This window comes from Lontra canadensis, unplaced genomic scaffold, assembly GCF_010015895.1.
Source record: "Lontra canadensis isolate GAN:19392208 unplaced genomic scaffold, GSC_riverotter_1.0 scaffold6, whole genome shotgun sequence".
NCBI lineage: Eukaryota > Metazoa > Chordata > Mammalia > Carnivora > Mustelidae > Lontra > Lontra canadensis.
This window is the reverse complement of record NW_022631000.1, coordinates 36,701,174-36,715,484: the sequence shown is the minus strand read 5'-3', so window position 1 is coordinate 36,715,484 and position 14,311 is coordinate 36,701,174. Positions and strand designations below refer to the sequence as shown.

General features: G+C 49.3%; 1 protein-coding gene across 1 annotated transcript in view; it reads left to right on the top strand.

Annotated features, from left to right (window-relative positions):
- The first annotated feature begins 2,492 nt into the window (after nucleotides 1-2,492).
- Nucleotides 2,493-14,311, top strand: part of RARRES1 (retinoic acid receptor responder 1) — a 56,270-nt gene continuing 44,451 nt past the window's right edge. Inside the window, exon 1 of the mRNA XM_032852605.1 lies at nucleotides 2,493-2,844. Coding sequence (XP_032708496.1) covers nucleotides 2,569-2,844 — 276 coding nt within the window. The 5' untranslated portion in view covers nucleotides 2,493-2,568. The remainder of the gene's footprint in view (nucleotides 2,845-14,311) is intronic.

Here is a 14,311-nt window from a genome sequence, read left to right as displayed (position 1 = left end):
GGCACCTTCAAGGAAGAGATCAGGAAGCCAAATGTTCTAGGAAAACAGCTCCCTCCAACAAACAGGGTTTCTGATCTTTCCATGACCAGCAAAGTGCCTTCCTCCAGGGGTTTTAGGACAACCGTTACAGGCCTGGAGACATAGCATGGAAAATATGTAGGTCTCCAGGGCTTAACTGAAACAAAAGCTCAGGTCACCTCAGGGCATGCAAGATGCAGACCCAAGGAACTAGGTGAGCAGTAGTTTGTCCACAGGTGCTCCTGGTTCCAAGTCTCCAAGAGAAAGGATCATCTCAGTCACACCTGAGATTTGGTTAATCGGGTTTCAGTAGTCAAGTGCTGATTATCTATATTCTTCTCCCAATCCCACCTACCTTCACTTTCACCTGCCAAGAAGAATAGAAAAGAGGATATAGATTCACATTTTCTGACTTGCTAATAGCTCTGCTAAAAGGGTGGGTTAAGAAGGATTAAGGAGGTTAAGATTTTATTTGATGGCCCAACATATTGTAGTCCCTGGCATCCCCTCTCATCATTTGTGAAAAGAAATCCACAGCTGACTGCATTAGTTTCAAGATTATATCTGATTTTTAGATTAATAGCTATAATAATAATAGCAATCACTCACATAGCCATTACTGCACGCTTTGCATATGTATAGCTATTAGCACAAGCAAACCATTAAGAGGCATCACAAAAGTGCAAACCAGTCCAGTAACACTGGTGAAGCTGCTCGCCAGACCCTGCAGTCTGGCTCCAAGTCCACACCCCTCGCTGCTGTTACCACCTGCAAGAGCTGAGAGCAAGGAATCAAAGACTTGCAGTTCCAGTAATCTCCTCCCACCCCAGCTCCCTCTTCAGAGGCAACCGCTGTTCCCAGTTTCTGATTGTCCTTCCAGATGGTCTGTGCAAGCATCAGCATGTAGGAAGGGGTTGTGGTATTACATCCTGTGGTCTCACTCGTGTATAGTTGTTTTTATCAGTTTTCTAATAATTGATATCATCTGTGCTTTCCAAGCCCCATGGGTGGGTGGGGCTTGCACTGGCATGATCAGGTGTGAGAGGAGGGGAGAAACCTAAGTTATCAATAAAGAATACTCAGGCCTTTACAAAATATTCCATCAACCCCAGTGATTCCATCATCCCTGGGTGGAGGTTCAAGTCTCTAAGGGATTCCTTCCTCTCCTGCAGGGTCTTTTTCCCCCTATTCCTCCTCCTGCCCCGGCTTTTCTTAAAGAGCCCAAGAGAGTAGCTTACAGTTGTCCGACTTGGGAGCAGTCACTTCTCTAGGCTCCCAGCCTGGCCTGACCCTTATGGCTGGCTAGATTGCACAGCCCTAGCTGGGAGTGGATGTGGAAGATGTCCCTTCACCAGCTGGTTCAGCCCAGAGCTGGTGGGATCTGCCAATATGGTCTTCTCCAGGTAGGGGGCCGCTGAGGTATTCCCAGACTGTCCCCCAGTGCTGGCGCAAGCAGACACCCCCCCACACACACATGGGGCAGCCTTTTATCTCTGGTTCCTGCTTCAACAATGCATTAGGCAGTTTTCCACTGGTGTAACAAAATCACGCCCAAGTTGGCTTAAACAATAAATGTGGGTTATTGGTTCCTGTAACTGTAAAATCTTGAGATAGGGCAGGTTTCCGGGAGGTCCTGAGCCAGGAGATAATATCCCCAAGGTATTTCCGTGCCTCATTTCTACCTTCCACGAGCTGGCTTCATCCTGATGCCTACTTTCCGGAGGGTGGCATGAGGGAACCAGCAGCTTCGGGGCTACAGGCTTCCTCTCAAAGGCGCGGCAGGTGGAGGAGAGAGCACGCTCTCTAGAGGAGCAAGGCAGTTTCTCTCCAAGACCTCACCAACAACTCGTGATTCGCTCACCCGAATAGAGTCCCGAGCCTACACCTGAACCAACCTCCCCCGCAATCACCAAGGGGTGAAGGGCCTTGCTGACCACTACAACCTCCTCTCCAGCCTCAGCCATCCAACGACCTGTCTCACTCCCAACGTCATTGTGCCACAGGGGACCCCCCCCATCAATGTTGGCTGCGTCCCGCCCCCTTATCTGCGGTCCCCAATTTCATTGTCTGGGAAACCGAAGTTCCAAGCCTTGGAGAACCGAAGCAGGTTCGCTCTGAAACCCAAAGGATTTCGAAATCGAAGCAACGGCAGAGAGCAGCCGGGTCCCCGAACGCGCTGGGGGCGCGGCGCAGGGTGGTGGCGGGCAAGCTGCGCTCCCTCGCAGGAGGAGTCTCCACTGCCCCCCCAACCCCCCCGTCCCTCTGCCAGCGCAGCCTGGGCCAGACTCCCCGGCCCCGCGCCGCAAAGGCGCCGCCGCGTCGGGGCTTCGAGCCGGCGCAGCTGGGGCCCAGGCAGAGTGGGGCGGGGCGGAGGGGCCCCGCGGCCGGAGGAAGCGCTGAGAGGGCGCGGCCGAGCGAGGACCCGGGCCCGGATCTGCGGGCCGTCCCGGGGGCGGAGGGGAGGAGCCCGTTTCGGCCTTATTTCCTCGAGCGCCGGCACAGCCCGCCGGGAACCCGCTCCGTCGAACGCCGCACCTACAGCCCGCGTCCATGCCGCCCCGCCGGCAACCGCCGCCCGCGTCTGGGCCCTGGGCCCCGCGCTCTGCCGTCCTGCTGCTCGCGCCGCTGCTGCTCGCCCTGCAAGGGGTGGCGGCGGCACCCGCGGGGGCCGGGGGACCGGAGGACTCCCCCGGGCTCCAGGACGCGGAGTTCCCGAGCGGACTCCTGCAGCAGGCGGCGCGCGCGGCGCTGCACTTCTTCAACTTCCGTGCGGGCTCGCCCAGCGCCCTACGAGTGCTGGCCGCCGTGCTGGAGGGCCGCGCCACGGTGAGTGCCCCAGTGACACGGCCGCGCAGCGCGTGGGCAGGACACCTGTGCGCGCGCCCGTCCGCCCCGCGGAGTACGACGCTGGGGGAGATCGCGCGAGGGCCTCGGCGGCTCGGGAGTGGTCAGGCCGTGCAGGGGCCCATGGTTGCGCAAAGTCCACGGGGAGCCGGCTGGCTCGTTCGCCGTTTATGAGGCCGTAGATTTTTCAGAGGGCAGCTCCCATTTCTGGGAAAGAGGTGCATGGGGGAAACAGGAGCAGGCCCCAACGGCGAGGCTTAATCTTGTCTGGGAGTATCCAGAGGTGCTTGCCAAAGGGGTGGTCACTGCCAGACCCACCTGGCTCCAGCAGAGATCCTGGGCGGGGTTTTTAAAATCTGTGCCAGTTCCCCTGCAGACCGTGGACGCACTGTCTCTTAACAGCAGGCGAAGCTGCTAGGGCTTCCGGATGATGTGGTTGGAATTGGTGCGTTGGCAGGGGGCGGGCAGGAACCTTCCTAATGCTGGCTTCTGGTTTAATGGGAGTGAACCAGGGCTGCTTTCCATGTGAATGGAATGAATGAGAATTTGGCTGCTCCTGATTTGGTTGATTTCCAGGCACTGGCGGTTGGACCCTGACTTCTTTGTGTCTGTGGAGCTACTTTGCTTTCTTCATCAAACAGAAGGTTGCAGAGTTACAGAACTCCACTCAGTCTGTCCCCAAAATAGCGACGCTCTTTCCAGTAATCCCCAAATACCCCACAAAGCCTGCAGACTCGGTCTCATAAAATCTAGAATTGAGTGTAGAGTGTAAATACATAGAGTTTTAAATAGAGGCAGTAGGATTTTTGTTCTAGACTAGGTGTCAGATTCAGGGGTGGGGAAGGCCTTTTGGAAGCAGTCTCTGTTGCTCAAAGACTTAGTCCTGTACCTCAGGTGGTTAAATTTATTGATGGATGAAATAAAATTTTTCTTAGAAAAGGGCATCCTACTCTTCTCACCTGTTTTAACAATCCTTGCTTTCTCAGGGAGAATAGAAGTTCAGTGTTACTAGTTCATCAGAGAAGTGAAGAAAGAGAGCTTGAGAACTTTCTATCAAAGTTGGAGAGTAACTGCCCCCTAGAGCCCAAAGAGAGGGTCCATGAAGATTTGCTCCCTCGTTATCACTGAGGAGGATTCCCTACAGAAAAGTCAGTTTTCAAGTTCTGGGAATTCTTTTCTTCCTTCCAAGGCCATAAAAAACTAAATAATAATACTTTGCTTTTTTTATGTGTTTAGTCATCCCCTTGAAAGAAAATTAAATACTTGGTGTCTTTCACGAGATAACTAAGCTCTCTCGAAACCCAAGTGCATTCAGTAAAAATTCTCCGTCTCTTCCACAAGGAGCTCAGTGTTTTTCATCTGTAATAGTATAGTGTTCCTGAACTTTAAAGTAATTCTCCTTTGACCAAAAAAAGGGGTGGGGCAATAAATCAATAAATTAGAGGCAGATATGCATGGGTGGGCAGGGATGGGGAGGAGAGTGGTAATTAATACGTAGAAGAATTCAGGGTATTGACTCCAAGAAAAGATAACTTCCTATTGTCATTTGGTTTACCTTTACATTTCTTCTGAAAATGGTTATAAATGTTTTTAAATCAAGGAGCCAGGAAGGAGAGCTCACTGACTTTCAGGGTCAAAAATCTCCTAAGAGTGAAGGGGTTTCAGTTTTCCTGCAGGTATTCAGTGAAATTTTTTCTCCATTCCTCTACCACCTTCAAACATCACCACTAAGTGAGGACCCACCTTCAGGGGTGATCAAGGCAGCCTGGTGCAAGGTATGTCTTAATTTGTGGCAGTGGCCTGCTGGGATCCTGAGGGTGGCAGAAGTCTAGCAGGGGGCCGCTGAGAGTGAGTGCTCTTTCCTACTACGGAGCTGCCATGGGGCTGCCTTTCCAGAATGTAAGTGACTGGTTGGCGTGTTGTTGGGAACCTGGATTCCAGCCCCTGCTTTGCCTCCAGTGAGCCACACAACCCAGAGAAGAAAGATCATGTCTTTTCTGATCATTTCCTCATTTGGAGTGGAAATAATCCATGTTCTGCCAAACACCTAGGTGTTTTTAAGAATTCTGTAAGAGGATGGAAGTACCAATTGTAAAATATAAAAATGTGAGTTACCATTATACTGTCTGAGGGGTGATCCATTTATCCATGAGTTATTTCTTGAGCGCTTACTATGTGCCTGGCACTGGGCTGGATATTATGGCCCCAGTTCAGATTGGGGTGGGGTTGATGGGAAAGCCTCTTTGAGATTCATTCAGTTTTGAAGCATTCTCTTGACCACCTGAGTGAGGAGCACAGACATCACCTGCATGAACCTTTCAATGTAGTGGCTTAAGGAATTTCTGCTCTACTTCTAAGAACAGTCATAGTATTGACAAGAAGTGAAAAATGGTACATTCCCCAAATGGGTCTGCATTCTTTATTAAATTGGTGCATTTCCAGAGTGAGTGATCAGTTGCTACACAATGTTTGTCACTCATCCAGGACTGCCCCTAGGGTGAACAGGGAGCTGGGTGTGTGTGTGAAAAGTAGAGCTCCTAAGGAGCCCTCTTCACCCTAAGGGTCTGTGCAACCCTTTGTAAGATGAGAGGCTGAAGCCAAGTCAGGGGTTTTCAAAGTAATGGCCCACTAGTGGGTTAGGAAATCAAGCTGGTAGGTTGCAGATGTTTTGTGGTTTGTTCGTTTATTTTTAACAAAATTTGTTGGAATATAAACTATTAGAATGCTTTGCAAATGTAAGAGTAAATTGTACCTAAAATGCATTTCAAATATATATTTATGAACTAGTTCGCTATGAAGAATGCAGTTCTTGCTGTGGGTTTCAACCAAAAAGATTTTGAAAACCGGTGAACCAAGTGAGAGTGATATTTAAGACCTCTTCCAGCCCTGATTTGAGTTCTTGGTGTGCAAGAATCTCTCATTTTAGAAACACTATCGCCCTCTTGTGGTGAAATCCAGTAATAACTGTGGTGGTCAATGTAGCTAAGTTTTGAAAAGAAATCAGTGATACAGCTGCGGAAAGAGCCAAGTGTTTTGTTTTGTTCTGTTTACTAAATTATAGGGAGAGATTGCAGACCACAGCTTGTGTTCCCTCACTGTCCTACCTGATGCCATCTTTCTTCTGGCTTTACCCTCAACATAGCATGTGGCACAGCCTCATGACCCACAGTGCGGAGTGGTGGGAGGTGCTGGGTGACGCTGATACCCAGGGTATCCTAGATCAGCCCCACTCCCAGCTCCTTCCTCCCTTAAGAGGCTGCCCCTTACACTGAGATGGGTCTTAGCAAGTCCTGAGACCACTGCCCCTAGCAGATGAGAGGCCAGCCCTTCCCTTGGCATTTAGAGATCCGTGTGTGCACGGACTTCGTGAGGAAAGCGACCCACTCAGGAATCCGCTGTTGTTTGGGGATTGGTCACTTCAGGTGAATGTCCGCTGCACTCCTTGGCTTCAGTGTCTGGGGAAGGGAGGTTATGCCCATACCTCACAATGCTTCAATTTAAATTAAAAGCAATAAATGTAAATGTATCACCTATTTTGGGTATAGGGCCAAGGCCATTTCGTTGTCACCCCTTGCAGTTTTTCTAGCAAGAAAACTCGGCCTTTATGGATCATCTCATTTCTCTTTTGGTTTACTTACAGTGCAGGGAGCACTTGCAAAGAATACAAAGTACAATCCTCTACTTTTACCCTTTTATCTTCTTGCTCAACCTTGACTCATCCACACCCAATTCAATAGCAAGAGTTTTAGAGACTTAATCAGATTCTTCTACAAATTTAACTTGGATTTTGTGGACATTATATATATTATATATTATTTTATTTTATTTTATTTTATTTTATTTTATTTTATTTTTTGCTCCCACTCTTCACAGTTTATGTGACGGTTTGCATGCAATTAGGCAATAGGTATCCCTGGCAGGAGCGGGTTTGGGAGCAGAACAATGGACTTTTGGCAAGCCTCAGGCCACCGTCGGGGCAGACAGGCTGGGCTACTGCGGGCACCCGCCCACGTGTCTGACAGCTGAACAGAGCCTGTCCACTGAGCCACAGGCTTTTAGGAGAGCACTTACTCTGCTGAGGAAAACCTTCTTCCTCTATCGCTGTCCAATCTTTACTTTCACTCAAGGAAGGCTCCTAGCTGCTTTTATAATCATCACAGAATAGGGGTGGTATTTGCTAGATGAACATGTTGTCTCTCCGTGTGCCCTCCCACAGCCCTGAGGATGGAACCTAACCCTAGAGCCCAAAACAGACACACTCTCTCCTTGCCTCTCAGGCATTGCTCGTTCTGAAAAGGCACAGGTGCACCCAAGGTCTGTGCCCAGCCTCCCACCACTGCACCCGTCTGGTCCGCAAAACCCTAACTGCAGAGTCTGGGCCTAGCACTGGATGGGAAAAGGCCACCTGGCCCTGACGATAAGCTTAGGTCTTGGCCTCCTTGGCACTTAACACCACTCACCCAAGCCAGCTGCACCCAGATGGGGTAGGAAGTAGGAATGCTTCTGACCTCCTTGTAATAAATTGTTTTGAACCACAAACTTTTTTTTTTTTTTTTAACCAGCCCACAACACTTTTCCACTTGTCTTGCCACGTGTGGTGTCCTAGCCAGGGGTGTGTGTGATATGAGCAGTGGCCCCGACTAAAGCTCACTGGTGGAGGAGGCTCGTGAATCTAACCGCCAGGACTCTGGCATAGTTGCACACTCTTCCTGGAACAGCCTAGGTGGTTCTGTTGGAGATGGACTATTAATACTCAGCCCTGGCATGGAATCAGTGAGGCTGCAATGTTAAATACACACAATAGCTCACCAGTCCAACCTGCCCTTTGATCTCGGTCTATGGACAATGAGTCACTCTAGAGATTTCTCCTCACATCTGCAGCCTTAGCACTTATTTGCCTTTGTGATGGTGCCTCCGTCCGAGAGGTTTTTCAGAGCTGGTCCCACAGGAGTGGCTGGGGATTGTAGCCGTAGCGAGTCTTCACCCGAGGTTACATCTTGGGGTTGGTCAGCATGTCTCTACCCAGTAAAGTCAAGTTGTCAAAGGGGGTCTTGTACCATAGCTGTGTGCAGGATGGACATAAAACCACAGTGGTCTCCAAAGACCTGCCCGCTCGGCGCACAACAGTAAGAATCGCTACCATCTGTAATTAGTTCCACTGCTGTAACAAGTTACCACTAATTTTCTAGGTTAAAAGACCCCAGAGGTTTATTCTCTTACAATTCCGGAAGTCGGTAGTCCAAAGGAGTCTAGATCAGGGTGTTGGAAGGGCTGCCTTTCTTCCAGAGGCTCTAGGAGGGAATCTGTTTCCTTGCCTTCTTCAGGTTTTGGCTTTGGTTTCCATCTTCCATGTTCAAAGCCAAGAGCACAGCATCTGGATGCAACACTACTATATCCTCCTTAAAAGGACTCTTATAAACACGTTGGTTAAGGCCACTGGGATAATCCGGGCTCTCTGCCAAGTTTGAGGCCCCTCAGTGCTCACATTGGTGAAGTTCCCTTTGCTATATTAAGTAACATATTTATAGATCTCAGGGATTAGGATGTGGGCATCGCTGAGGGCTGTTACTCAGCGTACCTCACCCAGTTTCTGGGCTGGCTATGGGCTCATACAAGTACTCCCCACACTGCCCGGCACGTGACTGGACCCACGAAATAGCAGCTCTCGCTCACGCCTCTTGTCTGGCCCATCTCCACCATCTTGGTAATCTCCTCGCCTCCAGACACATCTGTCCTCAACACACTGTCTTAGTACTTGACTGGGGACTGCCTTGTGCTCGCTCCTCAACAGGACCGTGTCTGTTTCTATCCTGCGGAAGACCTCAGACCTCCTTGTTCCTCCATTCCTCTGACATCGGGCCCTGTAAGGAAGAAATACTAAATATTAATATTTGTTCAGTGAAAATAAAGGTAGCTGGAAGGGTGCTGGGGCCATGGGGCATCTGGAACCCAAGCTGGGCCTGGCCCAGCCCTTTTAGAGGGATGAGGGAGACTCAGCACCTAGTAACCCTCTCATAACCAGCCTTGTCCAGTGAGCCCCACCCTGAGCTAGAGGGGAAGCTGAGGGTAACACGGCCTCTGGCCATTTCCACTTTAGCTTCTTTCCAAGGGTCGAGAACTTGGATTCAGAGTTGGCTATACACTCTGTGTCTTTCTGTCTACTGGTACTTAACCTAATAAAGCAGGGTGTCCAAGTGCAAAGGTCTCCTTGGACCGCATGGGATAGAGCCTGAGAAGGTCACGGACTTTCGTTCAGTAGACTGTTTGCTTTATCTGGCATTGCCCAAGAGAAGAAAATGCGGTATGATAATTCCTAGGTATAATGGAACACACTGGAGCTCTGTCCAGAACATAAGAACAGCACAGCAATTTTCATCCACAAATGATTCATTTACTTCTCTGCCACTGAGCCTGACTTATAAAGTTAACCTTCCAGAATGAAAAAGTTTGCTTTTACTGAAATGGCAGGACATTTATGTTTTCTTACCAAATGTGAAGGCTGGAGGGGACATTTAAAAGCTGAGTTTGTCAGGCCAGCAGGGCCCAGTGTGTGTGGGAAGGGAGATGAGAATCACCCAGGAACTCGATGCCCGCGGGAGTTGTCCCCACCACCCACCCCCTCAACCTGAAAGCATGAAGCTGGAAGTTGTCACCATGAGTTCTCAGGCAAGATGAAGGGACTGTGCTGAGCAGCCATCCACGAAGAAAGGAAAAGCAAGGACCGTGTTTCCCCCTGAGCACAGGGTTTTCTTTCTGTAGATTAGCTTTTGGCAAAATCGTGTCTTTGGAAACTCTGAGTCACAGCATTTCGATGGTCTCCCTGTGGCAGCCGACAGCAAGCCTTCTTGGGGACGCCGTTTCTGCTCTTTAATCGGCTCCAAGTTTTTGAGTGAGTGTAAAGGGGATGTTAGTTTTCTAAAACAAAATAAACATCTATTCTCTATCCCTCATTAAGGTCCTCAGGTTTATTTCCAATATTCACACCAATATTTCAGTGACTTGACTTTAAACAAACACTGTATTGTATCTAATGTAAATATAGTCCAGACATTTGCTGGGTGAAGAATCTTTGTTGACATGAAAACAAACCTTTATGTTTAATAGTAAACAGGTTTGTACTAAAAGTAAGCCATGACTTTGTAGAATTTTAACTTCTTTTTTAAATTTATTTTTAATTTTCATTTATTTTAGAGTGTGCATGAGCGGGCAGAGGGGTGGAGGAAGAGAGACAGCTAGAGAATCCTCAAGCAGACTCCCCACTGAGCCTAGAGCCGGACGCGGGGTTTGATCCCATGACTCTGAGATCATGATATGAGGCGAAATCAAGAGTTGATTGCTCAACTGACTGAGCACCCAGGCGCCCCAGTTTTAACTTCTTGATGTATATATAAAATGTCTTTACCTGGCAAAGTAGTTCTCCATGTAATAGGAAGCAAGGAGTAATTTTCATCAGCATTTTCCTGTATTTGAATGATTTTGGTCCAGAGTACTGCCTTCAGGTGCCCTCGCTTGCACAAGACCCTGTCCTCTCTGCTGTCATGTGCTGTCATGGAGTTTACTGGTTGGGCTCCCTGAAGCAGAGGGTACCTTCACCTTCTGAGGCCCCATGACCTAATGGCCAGGGATACCATGTCAACCAGACTTTAAGCTACATTCCTCCATTTTGTCCTCAAGAAAGCCTTGGGCCCTCAGAATCATCGTGTCCTCCATCTCTCGGTCATCTGTTTGCTGGTGACTGTCACTGGAGCTACTTGTCACCTCTGCCCCTCCCTCAGAACTTCAGCAGTTCCACTCAACACCTCGAGAGAAGGTCTCAAATGGTGGTCCCCAGACCAGCAGCAGCAGAGCCACGTGGCACGCCTTAAAATGCTGATCCCCAGGGCGCTTCCCTGGTGCTGACCCCACACTCCGGAGGGGTGCCCCACCACACTGGGTTTTAGCTGGCTCTCCAGGAGATTCTGTTGCCACTTAAGTTGGAGAGTCCCCACTCTAGAATAAAGTCTCCGTAAGAGGCCTTCTCTAATCTGGCCCCAATCCACCATCTTAACCTTCACTCCAAGTATATCCGTCCGTTAACTTGCCAACCTCCCAGCCTGGCTGCTCACCTCCATGCTGGGGCTCACACTCCCTTCCTGGTGCCAGGCTCCTCGCCCTTTCTCTTGGTTTCTCGCAGTCCCAGGCCTCCCTGGAGATTTCCTCACCGGCGTCGGCTCCTGTTCCCCTATATACTTTACCCGAAATAGCGCATCCCGGGCTCCTTACAAAAGCTCAGATCATCTTCACTTATGCACTGGTTGGGGGTTGTTGTGTCCTCAGAGAAGATGCACTGAAGTCCTAACCCATGCACCTGTGTGTCTAACCTTCCCTGGAAATACAGTCTCTGCAGATATAATGAGATTAAGATGAGGCCGTGCTGCATTAGCATGGGCCCCAAATCCAAGGACTGATGTCCTTAGAGGAAGACCACATGAGAGAAAAATGCCATTTAAAGACAGAGCTGAGGGGTGCGTAGGTGGCTTAATGAGTTAAGTCTCTGCCTTTGGCTCAGGTTAGGATCTCCGCTTTCTGGGATAGAACCCTGCATTGGGCTCTCTGCTCAGTAGGGGGCCTGCTTCCCCACCTCTCTCTGCCTGCTTTTCTGCCTGCTAGTGATCTCTCTCTCTGCCAAATAAATAAAATCCTAAAAATAAATATATAAATACAGAGCCGAGGCTGAAATGCTGCAGCTGTGAGCTGAGGAGAAGTCAAGGACTTCTGGCAGCCACCAGGAGCCAGGGAGAGGCAAGGAGGGATTCTGCCCAGACCCCAGAGGGGGCACAGCCCTGACAACACCTTGATTTTGAGCTGTAGCCTTCAAAGCTGTGAGAGTATCAGTTTCTGTGGAGGCAGCCAATTTGTGGTACTTTGTTATGGCTGCCCTAGGAAACTGACACACATGCCCGGCCCTGTCCTTCCAGAAGGTTCGGGTGGTCTTGTCTGTAGGAACCATGGTTATAAGCACCGTCTGTCTCCCTCCCTTCCCTCCAGCCCCTCAGGCACACATTCAAGAGCTTTCTTTCTACCCTCTCTTAGAGGTTGCTGGCCTGGTACAGTTCCTGTGCCGTGTGGGGGCAAAGCAGCGGTCAGAAGCTGGGCGTTATTGCTTACTAGCTCTTGACTGTGGGTGGTTGACTCCATTTCTTCATCCTTAAAATGGAGCAATGACTGTATCTACCTGAAATGGCTCTTGGGATGTGCGAACACACAGGCGGTGTGTAGAACCCCAAGGAGCATGTAGTGAGAGCCCATTATATGCATCCTGCCTTTATCATTTGTTCTTTCCCTGTAGCTAGCAGGATGCCTTACCTACAAGCATGCAGTCAGTGCTTGAGACTGATTGGCTAAGGATATGAAGAGCATGTCCCCCAAAATGTAGTCTACCGAGTCCAGTCCTCCTTCGTACACTTTCCTTTGAACATTTTCTCAAATAGGACTTTAAGATTTTTTTTTAATTTATTTTGTACAGAGAGAGAGATCACAAGTGGGCAGAGAGGCAGGCAGAGAGAGAGGGGGAAGCAGGCTCCCTGCTGAGCAGAGAGCCTGATGTGGGACTCGATCCCAGGACCTGGGATCATGACCTGAGCCGAAGGCAGAGGCTTTAACCCACTGAGCCACCCAGGTGCCCCTCAAACAGGACTTTAAAAGCAGTCTGTTTGCCTCCCTACTGCAAGGGAAGCCCAAAATCCAAGTGCTGCTCCTTCCCCTAAGAGCCCCTTGTGAGGCTCAGCATGTGGAAAGTGCACATGGGAGGGGGCTGCCTTTCCTCGTGGCCCGTGGGGGCAAAACCAAGAAACCTGGAAAACAAGACAGATTAGCTTATAATCCATGTCCTTAGTGGTCCCTGATTGTAAAGCAGTTTGTTCTAGGCTACAGCCCATAAATCCTCTTTTATACATAATTAAAAAGAAATCTGTAGCAAAGAACTGCTAATTCGTCCCTTCAGGTTATGCATTCACACAGTCATTTGCTTTGTTTGTGGACTTTCCCTTTATATAAAGGGCCAATATTCTGGAAAATATTAGAACAGCATGTAGTATCTCTTGCTGTGTTTGAAGAAACAGATAAGACTTCCAAATCTGTCTCCCACTTAGACAGTTTAGCAGTGGGAGAGGGGATGTGGTGGGGAAGGAAGGGCATAAGCACCATGACGGGCTATATTCCAGGAACACTCCTTCCCTCAGGGAAGCTGTAGGAACCATGGTTATAAGCACCGTCTGTCTCCCTCCCTTCCCTCCAGCCACTCAGGGAATCCGGAACTGTTGTCACCTTTCCCAGAAGTAAACTCTTTAAAAAAAAAAAAAAACAAAAAAACACCTATTTAGCTTTTTTTCTTTTTAATAGCTATGAATGGTTGGAGTAGCTTTGCCCCATGCAGCAGTAGCAAGCCAAGAGCCAGCTGTGGAGGGAGGATCACCCGATGGGGAGAGTTGGGCTCCTTACGATGGGGTGAGGACATCCATGCTCAGCTACTTTGGACTTAGAATTTTTAAATGACTTTCTATCTTTTTAAAGGCCTGTTCGTGGGCTCTCCGTCTTGGGTCCAAAGCTGAGGGAGAACCACACCTCATTTCGGGAGCCGTTTTTGTCTTTGGTCCACGGAGGCTCCTTCTGGAATTTGTTCTTGTATCCCCGTTCCCCCACCTTCCCATGGGCCACCATCAAAAAAGTCAGATGTGTTTTGATCTGTTTGTCTGTATTCTTACAAAAGATATTGTTGGGTTTGTGTGCAAATTTTTATTTAGACAATTTTTTGTAACTGGTTTTATGCCGTACATTTTTTGTTTGTTTCTGTTTTCACTCTCAGAATTTCGGATCCATGTACGTTGCTGTATGTCAGCTAGTTTGCTCCCTGTTGCCCCAAATGGCACTCTGTGGCCAGTACCCCCATTTTACTGCCCACCCTCCAGGGATGGACACCAGAGTGCCTCCAGCTCCCCCTTACACATATGGTGCCTCGAAGAACCTCCCACTGTGAGGCCCCAGGAACCAGTGTCCCAGTTCCTGCGGGCTGTGAACCAGAGGTGGGTTAGCTAGCTTGCAGGGCGTGTGTAAGCGTGATGTGACCACGCCAGCCAGACTGTCCCCGAGCCAGGCTACATCAGACTTCTCTCGGTCAGCCCCCAACCCCATCCCACAGGTAGCCCTAGCCACTTTCTAATGTACTGCCAGTGATGTTACGGAGATACCTCATGGCTTCTGTAATTTGCATTTCTCTGATTACTCATGAGTTTGAACTGGCCTTCAGAGCTCTGTTAGCATAGTTAGGACATGGGGGGTGCTCAGAGCAGTCCCCCGCACAGCCCCACTAGGGTAGCTGTTGTTCTCTAAATACAAGCATTGTTTAAATGATGGTTGGTGTACTAATGTCCTAATATAAAACTTACATTCTAGTGGTTATTTCTGCTCTTGA